The sequence below is a fragment of the Ostrinia nubilalis genome, chromosome 18 (genome assembly GCF_963855985.1).
Source record: "Ostrinia nubilalis chromosome 18, ilOstNubi1.1, whole genome shotgun sequence".
NCBI classification, from domain to species: Eukaryota; Metazoa; Arthropoda; class Insecta; order Lepidoptera; family Crambidae; genus Ostrinia; species Ostrinia nubilalis.
The window spans coordinates 8,798,714-8,820,230 of NC_087105.1; the positions used below are offsets into that span (position 1 = coordinate 8,798,714).

The window sequence follows — 21,517 nt, forward strand, 5'->3', positions numbered from 1 at the left end:
TGAGTCAGTTTTTTTAGTCCCCAAATGAAAACAATGTTTTTTTTTTGGTTTCAACAACCTACACAAATCGAGGGATAGCAACCTTCTTCTTGCCGTCCCATCCCACTTGGTCCCACTTCATAACTCGTCCCACACTCACATGAAAATGGCACAAATCAAGTCGGCCTCGACGAGTATTGTCAAAAACAAAAAAGAAAAAGAAGGCTGAACTGTCCCACCAAACTCAATGACAGGGGGGCGCTACCATCGTTCAACTATATGGTTTCCAACATGGCAAAAATCGGAACCAGCGATCCGGTATTGACGGTGGCGCCCCACTGTCAATGTCATGCATAGGACAGTTCAGTATTTTGGAACTATAACGTGGCATCCCTAGTATTTGTTGTTGTCAAACTTGTCAATTTCTGTGTGTCAAATGTCATTGTCTGCTTGCTTGGCTGCTTGCTTGCTTTTTTGTTGTTGTAGTCATGGTTGTAGTAGCTTGTTTATAGTTTTTATTTTACAAAAACTATAACACAAAATATCGTTGTATACTGAAGATTTTGGTACAAAACTTTCAAGAAACAAATGTTTTCTTCTGTGTGATAATAATAATTACGCATCCTTTGTTTGTAGGATTTTATTGCCTAAGTTTTAAATTCTTATAAAAATGCAGAGGTGCACTTTGTGTAATGAATACTATGTGGGAGCTGAACATGAAGTAACTGGAAAGCATGTAAAGAATAAAGCTCTTTACGAATATTCACTTTACCGGTAATGTTTTTGATCTATTTTGTAAATCTTTCATTTATTATTATTGCTTTACTTACTCAGGTTGATAACACTTATTTTTTTAGAGTTTAACGAGTTAGTGACTATAAAAAACAGCAGCTTTAATTTTTAATAGAAGAATTACTAACGTGACTCAGTTTAATCGTGAATCCATCTTGTAATATTTTAAAACTAATATCGTTCTTACAGAAAAGTGTTGAGTGGTAATAAGAGAGGGATAGCATTTAAATGCAATGTCAGCTCATCAGTCATGACTGTTACTGATTCCGAAGCAAAAAGTATTCAGATATCTGTGAGTATCATTTTATAGAACATTGTTATGTTTTTCTGCTATATTTTATAGGCACGATTTCCACTGGAATCTGATTTAATGTCATTCACGGGCCGAAGCCAAGTGAGCAACAATTTGTTGTGGCTTATTGGGTTAGTTCGCTCTGAAGGAATTTGCGAACTATCCTACAAGTGTTCAAAACGGTATGTATACCGAACTGTGGAAACTGCTGATTTCTGTCCTATTTTTTGTGTCACTGTTTATCTGTGTATGAAAATTATTTAATATTGATAGATAAAATATGGACCTATCCACACTAGTTAGTGTCAGTAACGACACAGTACTTTCAGTTCAGTGTCAGATCCATCACCGGCAATCATGAAACTTCATGTACTGAATACTGACATGTGTGAATTGAACCACTGACGCTGAAGTAGTGAAATGGAACTGAAGCAAACATAGTAACAGAACTGTGGTTTCACAGATATTTGTGAATACCTTTAACCATTGCGTTTCAAAATTGTCTACATAACATTATCATTCTTATCCTCAGGCAAAACCAAACGAAGAGGTGAAATTTTATTTTCATTTATCTAATGAAAACAGCAATGGCTGCGTATTTATCAACTTCATTCAAGTTCCTGCAAATAACTTGAATTTCACAATGAATGATCATAATCTAGGGTATGGCTGTGCTCCGACTTGCGTAACACCAGGTAAGGTCATATAAGCTGATCTTTCTGTTATTTTGATACTTCAAAATGAAAATATTTTCGCCATTTGGACAGACTACAGATAAAAAAATAAACTTATTAATTTAAGTTATACAGGGTGTCCCGTAATGTAACGTCAAGCCGGAACTGGGTGTTGAGGCAAGTTGTGCTGGTTATCAGAAAAATATAAAAAAAAATCTATGTGGCATATTTTAAAAATAATAGGCATTTAAAAAAAATCAAAAAATTCTACTCCAGGTGACGGTCCTTTTGCTCGTGTTGCCACAAATCTTCACTTTTTCCAAATTTTTTTTTTGTTATGTAACCCTGAATAATGCTTCTCTAAATTGTTATCAAAATTACAAAACCAGCTGCTCCAGCTTAGATGAAAAAAATACATTATTCCCAAAAAAAATTCAAAATAAAAATTTTGCCTAGTTTAAACTGACTGTACTGAAAAAAAATTGTACTACGCGAGTGTGGCAAGTGACGTCATAATTTGGCGCATTTAGTAAGGATTCCAAAATGGTATAACACTTGGTAAATTTTTGCTGTAATTGTCGACAATTTTTGGTTTTTTGGAAATAGTCCCGTTTTTAACTTTATCTACCTTGGTTAAAAATTATTATTCTTGCCCAAAATTCAAGTTTCTGTGACTTCTACCGTACAGTCAGTCACAGAAACTTTTGTCACCATGACAGTAATTAGTAGTTGACATACTGTGACAAAAGTCACCCGTGCGCGCGCGCCTTTACTACCTGCTCTGCCTGCACTTGTACTTGGTAACAGGGATAATAAGGATATGAAGTTTCGGTTATGGATACGGTTACGGATATTAGAATAATATTATACCGTTTTCGGTTACGGTCACGGATATGAAATCATTTCAGATTATCCGAAAGTCTCGGATAATTTCGGTTACGGAATTATTAGAATTTCAAAAATGTAGGTATAATTCAAATAGCAAGATGCTGCGTGACCCACATAGCTACTTTATGTACCAACTAAGACGACACCTATGTATGATAAAGGTAAAAGAGGCTGGCATATTAGATGGTGCCAGCGAATGCCAGACAAGTTGGTAACAAATATTAAGATTTAAGGTACAATTCCAAGACGGGCCGCAGACCGCAAACTGCAACCGCAAACTGCAAAACTATGAAATCGGCAGCGCGGCATTGCAGCTGTGGCGTGTATACTGCAGATTTCATAGAGTTTTGCAGTTTGGCCTTTATCCGAAACTATCCGTAACTTTTGAATCAGTTTCGGTTACGGTTATGGATATTTTTTTATTTCGGATATCCGATAGTTTCGGTTACGGTTACGGATATCCATAACATCCCTGCTTGGTAAGATGGCCCTCTCCGTCCCGCTCATACCTTTTAAAATGACTTCTCCACCTCACTTAAGCCAGAAACTTGAATTTTGGGCACATTAGAATAATATTTTTAACCAAGGTAGATAAAATTAAAAACGGGATTATTTCCAATAAACAAAAATTGTCGACAGTTACAGCAAGATTTTACAAAGTGTTATACCATTTTGGAATCCTTACTAAATGCGCCAAATTATGACGTCACTTGCCACACTCGCGTAGTACATTTTTTTTCAGTACAGTCAGTTTAAACTAGGCAAAATTTTTATTTTGATATTTTTTTTGGGAATAATGTATTTTTTTCATCCAAGTTGGAGCAGCTGGTTTTGTAATTTTGATAACAATTTAGAGAAGCATTATTCAGGGTTACAAAACAAAAAAAAAATTTGGAAAAAGTGAAGATTTGTGGCAACACGAGTAAAAGGACCGTCACCTGGAGTAAAATTTTTTGATTTTTTTAAAATGCCTATTATTTTTAAAATATGCCACATAGATTTTTTTTTATATTTTTCTGATAACCAGCACAACTTGCCTCAACACCCAGTTCCGGCTTGACACCCAGTTCCGGATATTGTTTCTATATTATTTAGGTTTGATTACTTCAATTTTTTTTTTGTTGTTGGTAATAAAATTATTATTAAAGATGCTATAAAAAAAATCATACATTTAAATAATTTATATTTTTTACAGAATCAAAACTAAGGCAAGAGATCTACGTCAAATTTAAATCTCCTCATATAGGAGAATACAACATGCCTATTATGGTCTCATGTTATATTGATACCCCAAATGATGAAGTTTTCTTCATGAGGGAAATGGTAAGGTCATATTTTATTATACAGGGTGGAAACAATAAGTGACCTTAGTTATTTCTAAACTATACAAAATTTCGAAAAACTGGTTACCGATCCTGAAAGTGCTTCACGAGCTCTTTCAAACAGTACCAATAACAGGTTAAAGAATAAACTAGAACTATCTGAAAATTCAATGGTTCCAGTTAATTCCTAGATTGTTAAAAAATAGCAACTGTTTAAAATTAATTTAATAATTTGTTTGGTCATCATCACTTTTTGATATAAGTAAAAATTGTGCATAGCGAAGTTTGTGTAATATCTGATTGTCTTGTTTTAACTGTTTTATTGGAATTGTAATTGCAAAGTAAGTATGCGTAAGCTAGATTACCTATACAAACAATTATAAAAAGTGATATTTGTGACAGTCAAAATTTCGAAATCGCTTCACGAATCGAAGTAATTACAAATACAATTAAAAGAAAGAACCAGCCAAGTGCGTGTCGTGTCACGCGCAGAAAAAAAATGAAAGGGTTTATAGCCCTTGTAGTTTTATTTTTTTAAATGTTTTTTATCAATGCAAGGTCTTAAACGTTAAAACAAGCAATTATTAAGAATTTTTCTGGTACATAACTGATTGACTAACTGAAAAAAGTTCATAGCATGGAAAGATTTTTCCGGAGTTTTCAAGTTAATAGTCCAGCTTATAGAGGGGAACCCCTACTTAAACAAAAAATATTAAAGGCCCTATTAATAAAATAAATAAATAAAATAAAAAGTATTTATTTCGGATAACAGGGATCCATAATGTTAGTAAAAACTTAGGCTATGTTAGTATCTTATTTCTAAAACAGACTTCGTCCTGCTGAGCATGTGGCCGATCAGTGGACAATCAATCCCCACTATCGTACCTATATCTCTATTGAACGATACTCCAAACGATGGAGTACACGATAAAAAAAACACCCCACGTTACAAGTAGGGGGTCAGCTACCCTAAAAATATTTTCCATAATTTTATTTTCCCACTTTGTCGGCGTGATTGATATACTTACAGTTACATACCTCCACAAAATTACAATTCTCTAGTCTCCAAGCAAAACCTAAAATTCGTATTTCATGAAGGCATTTTAAATCTCTGAGTCAATGCCTTGAAATTGTTGCTAAAAAAAACATTTGTCTATGTTTGATCACGATAAATCATATCTAGTTTTAAGCAAAGGTAAATACCCTAAAACTATTTTGATACAACTGCGAGTAAGTACCTACATACAGAGATACTAGGCGCAGACCACCGATTTAATGTGCGCACTTCCATACATGCCCATACTGATTAACTGCCTGACTAAACTATCGGCCGACGAAAAATCGATGGTCTACGCCTAGGCTTACACTAAACTTATCGAGAAACCTTTAAAGAAAATAATAATATTGTTTTGAAAACTCATGATCACTAATTTAGCGTTAACATTATCGATTCTAGTGGGATTTCTAACAACTATGTAACGACTCCATTAATCGGTGACTAGCTGTGCCCGCGAGTTCGTGCGCGTGAAAATCGTTTAAATTTTTTTCCCCGTTTTTTCAACATCTTTTATTGATGGCACGTAAAGCTATAGACTTCCTCGATAACCTTACCAACAAAAAACAGAAATTTTGAAATCGGATCAGTAACCTAGTTTCTGAGATAACGGGTCAACCAAACAAACAAACTCTTCATCTTTATTATATCAGTGATTCTGAATAGTAATAGATTCCAATAATATAAAAATAGGTACTGGTGAGCTTATCTCTATAAAGAGCCCACAGTGACTATAGGGTTGTTAACAAAATTTTATCATAATCCTTAATAACAAAACATACAAATCATTAAATAGCTTTTCGACTTTCTATTTGTGGCACGTCGTAGTATCCGGTGTATCCGTCCATTTTAATGAGAACTACCCAACTAGGTAGGTACTTCCAGCAGGGAAAGTCCCGATCAAACCTGGCATTAACGGCCTACCGTGTTGTCAGACGTTCATACGAATTCAATAATTTCATTCAATCAGTTGGATTTGCATCGAAATCATAAAACAGTGAGCAAGTTCAGTTTATGTGATATAATGGACTATAAGTTATTTTTAATACTTAAAGATCGATAGTAATTTCTTTGAGGTATGTATTCAATATCAATTTAATATTATTTCGATATTTTGATATTCACAAAAACTTTAATTCCAATACATGTGCTATACATCAGCTAGGAAATGTTTGCCTATAATCCCAGAGTCATTAAACTTTTCAGTGCACAATTCAAACCTAAATTCAAGTATTTTTAGTAAGTGCAAAAAATTCTTGTGTTAAATACTGTCAATGACGTATCAAAATCCACGCGAGCAAAGTTGCGAGCATACGTTTCAGCCAAATGACGTCCACTGTTGGACAAAGGTCTCCCCCAAGGATTTCCACAACGACCGGTCCTGCGCCGCTCGCATTCAGGCACCTCCCGCGAGCTTCACCAGATCGTCGGTCCACCTAGTGGGAGGCCTGCCCACACTACGTCTTCCGGCCCGTGGTCGTCTTTTCTGCCCCAGTGGCTATCAGTTCTGCGAGCTATGTGCCCGGCCCACTGCCACTTGATTTTAGCAATACTGCGGGCTATGTCCTGCAGATCTCCTCATTTCCGATTCGATCACGCAGGGAAACTCCGAGCATAGCACGCTCCATCGCCCTTTGGGTGACCTTGAGTTTTCGTATAGGATCGCGAGCGAAGTCGCGAGCATAATCTAGTGTTATAGGTTTTACAAGCAACAATAATCTGATATAGCGATTTATAAACAATGAACATATTGTTTAATTTCTAGAAACAATTTATCATGCATGTTTAATATGTAACGAGGTAGGTATGCTAACCGTCATATTTAAAGTCTAATTTAGTTTATAGTTCTAGGCATATAGTGTGACCTAGGTATTAGTAAAATAACCACTGTATTTTTTTATTCTCAGACTGTATACGTAGAAGTGAACAACATCGTACATGAAACTATTAACAGCCCCTACTCAAATAAAGCAGTCATGGCGGAAACTCTAATTAGAACCACTAAATCGCAGTAAGTATTTATAATTCATCATCATCATCATCTCAGCCATAGGACGTCCACTGCTGAACATAGGCCTCCCCCAATGCCTTCCATGTTGCCCGGTTGGTAGCGGCCTGCGACATTTATAATGCTTATTTTTTGTGTAATATTGTTTATATTGTTTTGATTCTAGTTTAATATTTTTGAAGAAAAAAAGCTAGTATTAGTTCCTTAGGCTTATATTAGATAATTTTATTACAGCAACAACAAAAACCAAGACGAGTTTCGCATCCCCAAGAATTATAAGACAATATACGCACATGGACTCAAAGTAAAACCAGATTCTGCTGAAAATATCAAGTCATTGGCGGAGGACATAAGGTATGGAAATGTGGCGGTATACCACGTTTTAATATATTTTATTTATTTATTTATGTATAACATTCTATTTATGTAGTCTATTTTACATACGTGTGTACAAACTACAGTGTAGGCTCACAGTGGTACGCTTTAGGCCCGGAGAAGTGTTTTGAATAACCAATCAAATTTCCTGGTTTACTGAATAATGAAATCTGATTGGCTATTCTCCGCTCCGCTCCGTCCCGCTCCATCTTGGTGGAAAACGAGCCTTACAGGTCCGTTTTTTTTAATTCAATGTTACTGAGCTTGCTAATACATCTACAGCTCTAGATTTTATTTCTAGATCTAGCAAAAAAAAACTCAGTGTTGAAGGGTGATTTAATGGATTGTCATCAAGACAACTGTACGAATATAAACTTAATTTTCTGCTTAGCCTAGGCGTAGACCATCGATTTTTCGTCGGCCGATAGTTTAGTCGGGCAGTTGATCAGTATGGGCAATGGGCATGTATGGAAGTGCGCACATTACGCCGATTCGATTTGGCCGATACAATTTAAAATCGGGCACAACTATCGGCCAACTAAAAATCGGTGGTCTGCGCCTAGTCTTAGACCGATTACTAACTTAACTATGTGTTTTCAGGACTATTTTCAGAACCGGAATCACCCAAGATAATTACATAAGATTCTTTCACCATCTACTGTGGTATGAAGAGACAATCGTCAGGATTAACCTTAAGGTTTTTAATTTTCTATCCCATTAACAAAGTATTAATAATTAGGTACAGTTAGCGTCAAATACACTCGGCATCAAATAAAACGCACCTCCTGCGACAAGCACTTAATTATCAAACGTATGCATCCCGACATTGGTACCATTTGAAAGCCTAGTTCTAAACATCATTTCATTAAAGGAAAGGTTTTTACCCCAAAAATGTATATTTAGAAGGATCCAGAGACACTTCCTAAAAAAATAGGTAGTTACGCTTCAGCCAACTTTTATGGCTATAAAACTGTTAAATTGGGATTAATTGCTATCCATCTGTTAAAAAGGACACGTAAGATCATTATTTGGTTTTATAACCACAAAAATTGGTCCACTTGGTCCCATAGGTGAGCCCCAAGTGAGGCCTTTTTTCAAGTCACATTTATGGTACCTGTTAATTGTTTATAAAAAAAATTAAATGTGTTTTTCTTTAAGTTTATTTATTGGGCTTTCAAATAACACCAATATTGTTGGGGCACCATGATTGTGTCCGAAGAAAATTTTTAAAGTTCGCGTCGCGGAAGGTGCGATTTATTTGATGTTGAGTGTAGTTCGTGACACTCAAAGTGGCCAAAAAGTTGACAACACAACCTTCTCCTAATTTGTAACAGAGACATGCTGAGAACTTTTTGGCTACTTTGGATGACACGAACTATTTGACGCTGACTGTACCTACCTAACACACTTTGTGCATGTCTCTTTGTTCGCAATTCAATTTGTAGAAGCATACTATCTATGCTATTAATAAACACAAACATCCACTCCCACGGATGTTTGTTACTCATTTAGTCCCACTTTGTTATCAAAAATCTTATTTACAAGTTGAAGCTGACATAGGAAAATCGACCTTAAATTGATATAATTAAAGTTCCTTTTTCTAGAAGTACAACATGACTGGAGTGACTATGGAAAGGGTTGGCGGCGACGCTTTGAAGTTGCTTGTGCCGGGGCTAGCAGAAAAACGTCCGTCTTTGCTGTTAGGTATGTTTTCCCGGCGAACTTTGTACCGCCTACTTCGTCGCAGACTACCCGCAGTTTAATACACTAAAATATTACCCTCCTTTTAGGGTAGTCGGGTAAAAAGGAGCTTATCTATACGTTTATTTATTTATTATTAAGAAACTCAATAGCCATTTTACAATTTACATGATAGTAAATAATTTTAAATTTATGCTGCTGTGAAGATATGGTTGAATACCAATGACTTTTTTGAGCTTAGTTAAGAGTTAATGATACTTAAGCGAATTACAAAAACAATATAATGTTAATCCATGGTGCCAGCTACCTCCATTCCAAATGTCAACAAAAACTGTTCAGCCGTTTTTGAGTTCTAGATGGTGTATAATGTCAGAGTAAATACTAATGAGTAGGTCATTTTCATAGAAACGCACCGAGCTCGGTTTGTATGTGAGCGCGCCAATACGTATGCGGCGCGCACACACACACTGACAAAATTTAGCGTGGATTAGCGGGGTGTTGCGCCTAATTTGTATTTACTCTGATAATGTTCTTACAGGTGACTTGGTGTTTGTAAAGCCACAACAAACGGACGCTTTCATGTTCGAAGCTGTGATATCCGAGATCCTCGAGAATAATATCCATATTAGGGGACTCGATGATCAGTAAGTTAATGTTAAATCTTTTATTTACTTTCAAACGTGTTTTGTGTTCCTCTTTAGAGAATAACAGGAAATAAATTAGCTAAAAAATAAAGATATTGTTAAATAAGGTTTTATCGTTCGTTTCAACCGCATTCTGTCTACTGATGGACAAAGGTTTCCCCCGGATTTCGACAACGATTGACCTTAACTAGTAGGCCTAGGATACGCGCCACGATAAATCTTTATCGAGGTACGATATAGATAATATCTATTTTGCATTTGTCGTCTAAAATCGTCGATAAGATTTTATCATGGCGTGCACCCTCGGCAGATCGTTGGTCCCCTGTCTACACTACGTTTACCGGTCCTTGATTGTCACTATAATACCTACTTTAAAAAATCCGTAGGTTCTGGCAGTACTACGGGCCGTCTTATAAGTACGACGTGCGCTTCTTCATGTCTCGCATGCCGCTGGAGCGAATGCACTGCGCCGTGCACAGCGTCGTCAAGCACGGCCACGAGGCGCGCGTGTTCCCGCAGCCAGCTACCCGAAAAGTTCCTAAGCCGAAGTCTATCCAGAAGTGAGCAAACCTTTTTAGCTTTTATTCGACTCGAATCTTATTTTTCCTTTTTTTCTGTGGCTCAGAAAAGGAGGATGTTCTTAATGTTTTTGTTTTTTTTTTCAGATTTCTTTTCTGTGATTTTTCGCGATTTAAGAAAGCCTCAATTCTAGTTTCTCTGTATTTTTTCTGTGGCTTCACCAGATGTGTGGCGATCACCAGAATCTTCCCAATAAACTGTTGACAGTTTGACAGACAAGGTTTTCTGACCTTGTCATTTCAACTCAGTGACGGATTTAACAGAGCTTAGTAGAGGAGCGTAAAACGAAAAACAGTAGTAGTGTTACTGGCAAGTTATAACCTGTAACTACGAGTATTTACAGCAACGGTCTTAATATTTCCATACTGTTTGTGTTGTTTAAACTTGTGTTTGTCTTCAATTTTTCAGTTACTACAACCTCCTCGTGGAGCAAAACCCCGAGCAACGCCTGGCCGTCGAGCATATAGTGGCGGGCACGGCGGGCCTGGCGCCCTACTTGCTGCACGGGCCGCCTGGCACCGGCAAGACTGTCACCATCGTCGAGGCTATACTGCAGGTCAGTTAGAGGCTCAGAGGTTAAGGAACCTATGCCAGGGGTGGGTATCCTTTAAAATGGAGGAGTCAAGCCACATTAAAAAACAGTTGTTTATGATAATTTCTAATTTTTAAGGCTTTTAAACCTTAGAATAAATAAAAACATTAAGGTGCTAAAGAGCTATAACTGACACTAAAAGGGCCGCACTCCTATAAATAGGTATGCTTGTAGCTTTGCACTGGCATTTGAATAGGTAACCTTATGGTTGAGACGAACACATAATAAATTCTCTGTTTTGCCTAACTTTCTGGTTAGCTGGAAGAGAATACCACATGGCATTAAGCGCACCTGTTGTACCACTATTATTTATTATGTGTGCAATAAAGATTTTAAATAAATAAATAATATTTGTATACAGAACACAAACAACACATTACACCTTCAAGTTCAAATATCGAATACATTAGATACCTCGCTCTTGTTAAATGTCTGCTAGCGAGATAGAAAGCACTTGTCATCCCGAGTACCCAAGAGATCAGCGTGCAGCGCAGACAACGTATACAGACAATGCCTACGGATACAACTCTCTGCTTGTGTTCATGGCCTCATCTCTCTTTGAGCGACCTATTGCTAACATCGATTAATATTGTTAATTGTTATAAACTCTGGTTTGTTTTCAGCTTGTCAATAAAGACTATAGAAACCGCATATTGGTTTGCACGGATTCCAACATGGCGGCGGACCACTTGGCCACGATGCTGATCCGGTACACCCATATGTTCCCGCACAACCTACTTCTGCGCGCTAACTCTAAGTACAGAGTGTGGTAAGTAAGAGTTGAATAAAAGATAATTAAACAAGAGTTCCTATGGCCATCTATCACATGTGGGTTATTAGACCCATCATCATTTGACCCATCATCCATCATATACATATTTCAAGTTAATTAAAAGCGTTTTAATTATTCTAAACAACTGTCCTTTACGTTGTCTGGGAGAGAGCGATAAGACCGCCTAAACTGTGCCGTATATCCGCCGTAATCTATAAAATCGAAAGGTCATTGATTGATTGACTCACTTATCACGAAATCTCAGAAACTACAAGTGCAGTCTCAAATTTTGCATGGGGGTTCCTTTTAGAACGTAGGTAGATACTCACTAAGACGGGATTTTGCAAAATTCAACTCCATAAGGGGGTAAAACGGGATCCACGCGTACGGAGTCGCGGGTGGCCGCTAGTATTTTATATTCCTTTCTTTTTCTTATCTTGTGTGGTGTACAATAAAGTGTGTTATATCTATGTAATGGCAGAAAATATTAGATAATTTAAAATCAAGTTAGCAAACTAGAGACGCCATCCAAAAAAATATTAGAATCACTTTTTGACATCTCTAAAAACCTATTTCAATTGCAGCAACCGTCTGTATGCTTTCAGGGAGACCCTGCCCGATTGCCTGATAAAGTTCTCGAACGGTTCCGACTTTTTCAACTTCAGAAATGTGTCCGTTGACGAGTTTCTGTCTTACCGCATCATCATAACAACGCTGTCTCACGCCGCCAAGTATGTTAGGTAAGTACTGCGAGGATAATTTCATTAGTATCTTTCAGCCTAATGACGTCCACTGCTGGACAAAGGCCTCTTATGGATTTCCACAATCCCCAACGACTGGTCTTGCGATGCCCGCATCTAGAAGAAGAACATCGAATTTTTTCAAGATTCAGTTTTAAAAACATTTTAAATTAATTATGAAATTTGTAAAGGTAAGTAAACAAATTATAGCTATTAGCAAACTAGCGTTCCTCGAATCTGTCCGCGTCCGGGTTTGACAGTGGCCGCCACAATCGCATTTCGTCACGAATTAAAAAACCATTCGCATTCGGTCCCATTCGCATTCCGTTCCATTCGCAATATGGTCACACTTTTTCAACCTATGTTGTTTTTCAAAAATGGTAGGCATAGCTTTAACTGAGTGAAACCATTTTGCGAATAGGACAAAATGCGAACGGGGAGACCGAATGCGAATGTTTTTTAATTCGTGACGAAATGCGAATAGGACGGTCTGCATCAAACCCTCGGCCTATAGCTATTATCGCCTTTTTACTAAGTCCTTCGAATTTCGTATTTGCAGGCAGTTCAGAGTCATGAGGAACAAGCATCCGATCACGCATCTGTTCATCGACGAGGCAGCGCAGGCGAGCGAACCAGCGTGTCTCATCCCGATGTGTGGTCTTCTGGAGAAGAATGGCTCTCTTGTGCTGGCAGGAGATCCATTGCAGCTGGGACCTGTGGTTATTTCCAACAACGCGCGCTTGCAAGGACTCGGTAAATATACCCCACCCCTCACATTAGAAAGAAAGAAGATTATTATGTTTAAACATTCAGTATCATCGACAATACAATTAATTAGCGATGAGACAAGTGAATTAGCCAGTGTATCTTTTCATCCCGATGTGTGGTCTTCTGGAGAAGAATGGCTCTCTTGTGCTGGCAGGGGATCCATTGCAGCTGGGACCTGTGGTTATTTCCAACAACGCGCGCTTGCAGGGACTCGGTAATTATTGACATGCCCCCCTATCCCTTTATTGATAAGGTGTGACATATCCGTGTGCCTTAAATCCATTTTAGATTTATATTTACGACCAATACTTTAGTCTCTACTGCAGGAGCTGCGCTATTTTATTCACCAAAGACAAATAGAGGATTTGACCCACTGTGGGTAACACTTAGGGCCTACGTTAAATTTTCCGCCCCCCCCCTGCCACGCGTATGGGAATCCCGTCACACGCGTCCGCGCTACACTGCGCTAATCATATTATTTTTACTAGTAAAAAAACTCATAAAACTCATTTATTTCTGTAAATTGGCTTAAAAAAAGCACTTTTACACGTCCCAGTATTAACCCTACCACTGCTTCAGGACAATAAATGGGCCAGTGCTGAGAAGAAGCAACGCAAGAAACTCAGTCACTATTGTCAGCCTCTTTTTCAAAGGTTTACAGGTTTTAAAATATACAAAGTTATAAATATTTATGCGAGCTAGGCAGTAATGCATCCACATTTTTATCTTTTAAATAATCATCGACTTTATAGTAGCCCTTTTTCATTAATGTACTTTTAATATGTGCTTTGGATTTATGAATTTATGGCCGTTATCTTAACGCTGTTCAGAAGGGTTGAGAAGGCCTGATGTTTACATATCGTATGCTCGTGAAACTGGATCTAATTCACAGGGCTCTCGCTGATGGAGCGCCTGATGACGACGTCTCCCTTATACGGCACGGAGGAGGCCGACATGGACCCGAAGTACACGGTGATGCTGCGCAACAACTTCCGATCCAACCCCGACATCTTGGAGATACCCAACCGGCTGTTCTACAAGGGGCAACTACGGGTGAGTCCTGAGGGCTTAGTGTGAGTTTACATGAAACGTCGTCACTAGTGAGCGCGTTAAAAAAATTTATGAAAATTTTAGTTCTTCAATGTTTCCGCTAGGGGCGCTGTACAATCCGTCATTTAATGACATTTTTTACGTCGACGTTTGATGTAAACTTGTGAGTTTAGTGTGCATTTTGTCTACATTTTGGCGAACGGGAAGGCGGGAAGAGCCTGAATGCGGGCAGCGCAGGACCGGTCGTTATGGAAATCCTTACAGTCTATCCAATATAGCTTGATTAGAATGACAGCTGTCAAACGAATGTGACTAGTGCTGGGTATGTTTCTTACGGTTCACATAGATGTATCGATAAGTTTTCGAAAAAATGATATAAAAAAATGCACCCAATTTTTCTTCATATCTTTATTCATAAAAATGTCAATTATAATTTATATTTAAAGACAATAAAATTTAAAATTTATGTCAAGGGTGTACAACCTAAGTCGTAGTCATCATCATCAGTGAGTGTTCTTCAGTGGTTTTTTCCTCTCGCTAGAGGGCGGTGGGCATCTCTTCTAGAGCAACGGTGCTATGAATACCCAAAAAATTACCGGTGATTGATTTCCGATGTTTGATTATTTAAGAATGAAATGTTTTTTGGTTTTGAATAGTGAAAATTTAGAAAAAGGTATAACGACTGAAATATGTTAAAAAATTAGTTTTAATTTAATATGACATTTGTCGATATGTCCCATCACTAACATTTTTGTAACTCGAGATAACCTTGTAGAGACGTCGTTAATACTCTAGCTTGATTTTTAAAATTTCGAATTACTACTTATTGGTGTAATTTAACGCCCGCCAATATTTAGCTCTCATTGATCGCTACTACAAAGTTATGTCGTTACTTTTGATGGCAGCTGTCATTCTAATCAAGCTATATTGGATTGACTGTAGAGAAAGGCCTATGCTCTGCAGTGAACGTCATTTGTCTGAAACGAACTGTCTCCATTTACAGTTTCGTAATTCACCTAATGGGTATAAAGAAAGAGGAAGCACAAAAGAGCCTACGTTGAGGCGTAGCCCTGTATAACTGATGATACATTTAGAGTTTACTAACCCGTAGTTAAACTGTCGGAAAATTCCTTAAATTCTTTGAAAGTTTACTTGCCGGCTAAACAGAAGAAATCGTTTGGCAGTCAACATTTATATAGGGATCGTGTTCATCCTGCCCAACTGCACACCAGGCAATAGTGACCTCAATTATGTCAAGATCCACAATATTTGACTAAGCTGTAACTGAGATGTAACTAATTCCTTCATGCATACTTCAAGGTGCAATTAAAATAATTAACATTTTATAGGCTTTAGCGATTGAGGACAAGATAAGCAACGTCGACATTCTGGGCGAGAAGAAGGAAAGCCGAGCCATTGTATTCCACGGAGTGCTTTCACAAGAATCGAAAATGGGCAAGTCACCCAGGTTAGGAATAACAAGTTTTCATTTAACCATAGACGTTTATTTCTGCTAATGCATGCACGTAATAATTGCTTATCTAAAACCCACCTTATTCCCATGCCCGAAGATTTTCATTACATAACACGTTGTCTTGTCTTAATTCTTAATATTTGGCGTGGTTTTTGGTGCGTGGTTTTTACTATCATTTAATTTTTTGGTGCGTGGTTTTTACTGTATCATTTAATTATTATTATAACAATTTTAATAAGCACTCAGCACCATGCTTTCCTTTCTTATTTACATTGAACTATCAATACTTCCCACCTTAACATACTGTCTTACAAATTTTAACACAAATATATAAATAAAACACAGATTCCTGTTTCTGTCAGTCAGGAAGTATTGATATATTCATCGTTAAATTCTTTAACCTTGAATGGTGTGGGCTGATTCTGCTTGTGAATAAAATGTTAACGCGTGTTGGTTTTTGTAGCTACTTTAACAACATGGAATTTGAGATAGTACAGATGTACGTAACAGCACTGTTAAAGCGACACGGAATACCGCCAGAAGACATTGGCATAGTGACGCCTTACATTCGCCAGGTAAATCTCTATTACATATATTAGATAACTAGCTGTGCCTGTGACTTTGACACGTGAGATATATTTCCACAATCAAATAAGACCTCTCTTTTGTACGGAAATGTGTGCAAAAAAGATCATTCTTATGTAAATTTTATAACGTAATAAAATCTACCTCAGATTATGTTAGATGAATAACAGTGTACATAAAATAAAAGTGCTATAGTTCATAAGTAATGTAAAATCGACAACTATTTATTTCAATTCACTGATTTCACTGGCCATGAATAATATTCTTTATTATCATGACACTCTTTCTACTCACTTTCTGGTTCTGGATTTCTATTATACATATTTATATTTTGTAAATATATCACGTATCAACACATCGATGCTTTCTTCGGATAATATGGCGTCTATATTTTTCCGATACATCTTTATAATGTCTTTTTCTATTAACACCTCGATTGGCACATACTTCTACTACATTAATTCAAGAAACAGCCATCAAATAAAATTGGTATTTGGACACTTTCATAATCAATGAGGGTTTTCGCGATTGAAAAATCCGCCAGATGGCAATACGTAGACGCGAGGTCCAAATGCTGCATGATTGGTTATTTTTGACATGACATTGACAGATATGTCAAAATCCACCAATCATGCAGCATTTGGACCTCGCGTCTACGTTTTGCCATCTGGCGGATTTTTCAATCGCGAAAACCCTCATTGACCCTTTCATCAAGAAGAAGTTTGGAAATACGTTAATGTGACGTCATATTTTTTAAAAGTTTAATGTTCATTTTTACAACTTAAATGTAAAACAAACAAATTACCACAAATCATGTTTTATTTCCCTTTAGCTTTCGTTGACTTTAATATGAATATCTTGTGTTAACATTCCAGGTGTATAAGATTAAGTCCTGGCTTCTGAGCCAAGGACTGAAGACCCTAGAGGTGGGGACTGTGGAAGCGTTCCAAGGCAAGGAGAAACGCGTCATCGTCGTTTCCACTGTGCGCGCTAGTTGTGGCTTGCTCGACCACGACGCCAAGTATAAGCTTGGCTTCCTTGTTGATGATAAGGTGGGTGAATTTATGCCTTATTGCTCTTGAGATAGAACTCAATATCCAAAGAGAAGTGTGCCATAGACGTTTCCACCGTGCGCGCTAGTTGTAGCTTGCTCGACCACGACGCCAAGTATAAGCTTGGCTTCCTTGTTGATGATAAGGTGGGTGAATTGATGCCTTATTGCTCTTGAGATAGAACTCAATATCCAAAGAGAAGTGTGCCATAGACGTTTCCACCGTGCGCGCTAGTTGTAGCTTGCTCGACCACGACGCCAAGTATAAGCTCGGCTTCCTTGTTGATGATAAGGTGGGTGAATTTATGCCTTATTGCTCTTGAGATAGAACTCAATATCCAAAGAGAAGTGTGCCATAGACGTTTCCACCGTGCGCGCTAGTTGTAGCTTGCTCGACCACGACGCCAAGTATAAGCTTGGCTTCCTTGTTGATGATAAGGTGGGTGAATTGATGCCTTATTGCTCTTGAGATAGAACTCAATATCCAAGGAGAAGTGTGCCATAGACGTTTCCACCGTGCGCGCTAGTTGTGGTTTGTTCGACCACGACGCCAAGTATAAGCTCGGCTTCCTTGTTGATGATAAGGTGGGTGCACTCGAATTTGTACCTTATTGCTCTTGAGATAGATCTCAATATCCAAGGAGAAGTGTGCCATAGACGTTTCCACCGTGCGCGCTAGTTGTGGCTTGCTTGACCACGACGCCAAGTATAAGCTCGGCTTCCTTGTTGATGATAAGGTGGGTTCACTGAATTTGTACCTTATTGCTCTTGAGATAGAACTCAATATCCAAGAAGTGTGCCATCGTCGTGATCACCGTGCGCACTAAAGTACGGCCAACGAGAAGCGATACCAAATGTAAACAAACATAATGTCATGGTCATTTGGAATAGCAGGGGTTTGACTTTGACATATTTTGGCGGGAGAACGAGACAATGCTTGACCACGACGCCAAGTATAAGCTCGGCTTCCTTGTTGATGATAAGGTGGGTGAATTTATTAATTATTGTTCTTGAAATAGAACTTAATATCCAAGAAGAAGTGTGCCATCGACGTTGTTCATCGTGCGCGCTAGTTGTGGCCTACTTGACCACGACGCCAAGTATAAGCTCGGCTTCCTTGTTGATGACAAGGTTGTACATAATGTTCGCATAACAAGTCACTTTCCTTCCAGCAAGCAATAGTAATATCTGCTCTCCGTGAGCTGAATATAAGTATACATACAGGTCAAACGGAAAGTCAAGTAAGTCAAGTCAATGGAATGCGAATCGTCCAACTGGATAAGTTGGACGATTCAATCGTACCAGAGCGTCGATGTGACGATTTCTGGTGCGCAGTTAACTCGACCGGCGCAAGACAAACTAGAATTTTTCAGAACAATAACCCCACCAATGTGCAGATTAGCTAACCAAAATCTTCTTTTCCAGCGCTTCAACGTGGCCATAACCCGCGCCAAGGCCAAAGCGATCATAATCGGCAACCCGCTATGCTTGGGACGGGACGCCAAGTGGCGCGCGCTCATGGACCGCTGCCGCGAGCTCGGGACCTACGCGGGACACGACGCTAATGCTGCCAACCCTGCGGCCGCGCAAGATGATATGCTGCAACGCCTGCGGCCTGTGTTGAAGGAACTCAAGATCAATAAAGGCAAGGCTTAAGGTACAGAGGGAAATGTTAATGGAGTGGAGTGTAGGAGTAGGGCCGTTTTACATCAGAACAGAGACGAGACGCGTTATAAGCAACCAATAAAGCTTCGTTATTTACTCGTCTCGTCTTTGCTCAGCTTTAGCTAAAATCGCGCAAAAGCCAAGCTTCACCTACGCGGGACACGACGCTAATGCTGCCAACCCTGCGGCCGCGCAAGATGACATGCTACAGCGTCTGCGGCCTGTGCTGAAGGAACTCAAGATCAATAAAGGCAAGGCTTAAATCCATCCATTGATGCGGAGCGGGATAAGGGAGTAGGGAACGGAGACGACGTTATAAGCAAACGTTATTTACTCGTCTCGTCTTCGATCAGCTGTAGCGTGTCAACGTGGCTCTAATTTACGCTAAAGTCATAAAATCCTACGTCGGATACGATGCTGCCGCCACCAACCCTGCGGCCGCGCAAGATGACATGCTACAGCGCCTGCAGCCTGTGCTGAAGGAGCTCAAGATCAACAAAGGCAAGGCCTAAGTGAATTAATGGAGCGGGGTAAGTAAGGGCCGTTTTCCAGCGGAACGGAGACGAGACGCGTTATAAGCAACTAATAAAACTTCGTTATTTACTCGTCTCGTCTTTGCTCAGCTTTAGCGTATTAATCGCGCCAAAGACAAGCTTCACCTACGCGGGACACAACGCTAATGTCGCCTACCCTGCTTCCGCGCAAAATGACATGCCGCAGCGCCTGCGGCCTGTACTGAAGGAGCTCAAGATCAACAAAGGCAAGGCTTAAAGTATGTCCATTCGAGCAGAGCGACGGAACGGAAAGGGGGTTAGGAAGTAAGGGCCGTTTTACACCAGAACGTAGACGAGACGCATTATAAGTTCTATACTCGTCTCTTCTCCGCTCAGTTTTAGCCAAAGCTTCACCTAAGCCAGCCTCAACGCCTCAACCGTTAACGGTGCGCTCGCGCAAGATGACATGTTGCAGCATTTACGTCCTGTGCTGAAGAGCTGAAGATCAATAAAGGCAAGATTTAAACTGCGGAGCGATGTAGTAGAGCGAGGTGTGGGAGTGTGGGCCGTTTTGCACCAGAACGGAGACGAGACGCGTTATATGCAACCAATAAAACTTCGTAACATACCGCGACCCTGTATTTCCGTTTCCCCGCTCCACATACGCGCTTTGCATTAAAATTTAAACTAGTGCGCATCTTTTCCACTGCAGCGAAGCGGAGAATTTAAGTAGTCCTGTTGGTTTGGTGCGGCAGCTCCGTTCCGCTCTCCTCTTCGCTCCAGTGGATAGACAGCCAGTGTGGGTTCATAGTCACGTCTAGTTCAAAATGCGTTATAAAGATGCCGTTAACTGTAAAACGGCACAAGATATCACTATAAAACCACACTAAACCGCGTGATGTCAAATTGTCAACTTATCTGAACTAGGCTATTGAGACGTAAGACTGATTTTGTAACGTAGATCGATATCATCTGTAATTTTAATTACAAATACGACAATAGCGCCCGAGGTATGTAGGTATGAGCTTATTAATACACAGTATCCCTTTTTTGTTCTCTGTTTTGTAATTTGAATAGTTTTCAGCGTAAGAAATATTTGTGTGGACATCGTTTTTATAATGCGATGTTGTAAACATGCGGATATAGATACCGTATCAATAATGGCTAGTGATCGAATAAATAAACAGACGCTTATTTACTTTACCTCACTCACAGTTACTCACTCTACCTTATACTATTTTAAATTCAGGCGCGTATTTAAAAAAATACATTTATATATAATTTTTTATACACGAATTCGCGTCCAAATTTTTTTATAGTGAAGAAAAGTTAAAAATTCAGTCCGGCTACTAAATTGTTAACACACGTGATTTAAAAAATCACGTGTTTTTTGTTGTTTGAGCAAAATTGAAAGAATAAAGTTACTGTATTTAAATACAACACTTTTTTGCGATGTTATTTGAGTTTAAAAAACTAAACAAGTAAATAATATTATTATCGCGCCAGTTGTTGTTTGTAAACAAGTGATAATAAAAAAGTGCTTATTATGGCTGCACATGATATTCATTTACTGAACATTTTAGAGAAAGGACTAAGCCAATTTATATTTTTATTGATAGTTGGTATGTAAAGATATATTTTGATACTAATATGTTATAGTTTTTTAAAGATTATTTTACAACTGCATAACTCAATTAAATATTTCTGTAATTATTTGATAAATGACGTCGTAACTTATTGTATTAAATTTTATTAATATTACATAAGGCATAAAAATCGATATTATCATTCGATCTTGCATATCAAAATTTTGACGTCATTTATTTGTATAATATGATATAGTTGTAGATTTACATAAAAGTATAATTTTGGTATGGTTTGTTAATTCTGCAATTGATGTTGTAGTTTTGAAACAAGTCTATGTGTAAAAAATCTAGATAAGATTTGGAGGCCAAATGAATGGTAGTTACCTATGTAATGATGTAAAATCTCCAAACTGGTGTTGGGATTATTATTAT

At 38.4% G+C, this 21,517-nt stretch overlaps 1 protein-coding gene across 1 annotated transcript; it reads left to right on the forward strand.

The window, feature by feature from the left end:
* The first annotated feature begins 476 nt into the window (after nt 1–476).
* Nucleotides 477–20,808, forward strand: LOC135080885 (putative helicase mov-10-B.1). The gene is made up of 23 exons (XM_063975614.1): nt 477–753; nt 961–1,063; nt 1,596–1,758; nt 3,821–3,948; nt 6,909–7,012; nt 7,244–7,363; nt 7,985–8,081; nt 8,989–9,088; nt 9,624–9,729; nt 10,116–10,289; nt 10,717–10,864; nt 11,524–11,669; nt 12,278–12,412; nt 12,972–13,165; nt 13,275–13,394; nt 14,073–14,233; nt 15,580–15,698; nt 16,168–16,279; nt 17,165–17,341; nt 17,523–17,633; nt 17,815–17,925; nt 17,967–18,077; nt 18,766–20,808. The coding sequence occupies exons 1-23, from the start codon at nt 650–652 to the stop codon at nt 18,994–18,996; spliced, it is 3,075 nt and encodes a 1,024-aa protein (XP_063831684.1). The 5' UTR covers nt 477–649; the 3' UTR covers nt 18,997–20,808.
* Nucleotides 20,809–21,517: the final 709 nt, after the last annotated feature.

What these genes read in the sequence shown, in the direction of transcription:
- LOC135080885 (XM_063975614.1), top strand. Translation starts at nt 650, where the DNA reads ATGCAGAGGTGCACTTTGTGTAATGAATACTATGTGGGAGCTGAACAT. An exon ending in AAGCCGAAGTCTATCCAGAA is followed by an intron (nt 10,290 to 10,716) that starts GTGAGCAAACCT and finishes TCAATTTTTCAG; the next exon opens with TTACTACAACCTCCTCGTGG. An exon ending in GCTTCCTTGTTGATGATAAG is followed by an intron (nt 18,078 to 18,765) that starts GTGGGTTCACTG and finishes CTTCTTTTCCAG; the next exon opens with CGCTTCAACGTGGCCATAAC.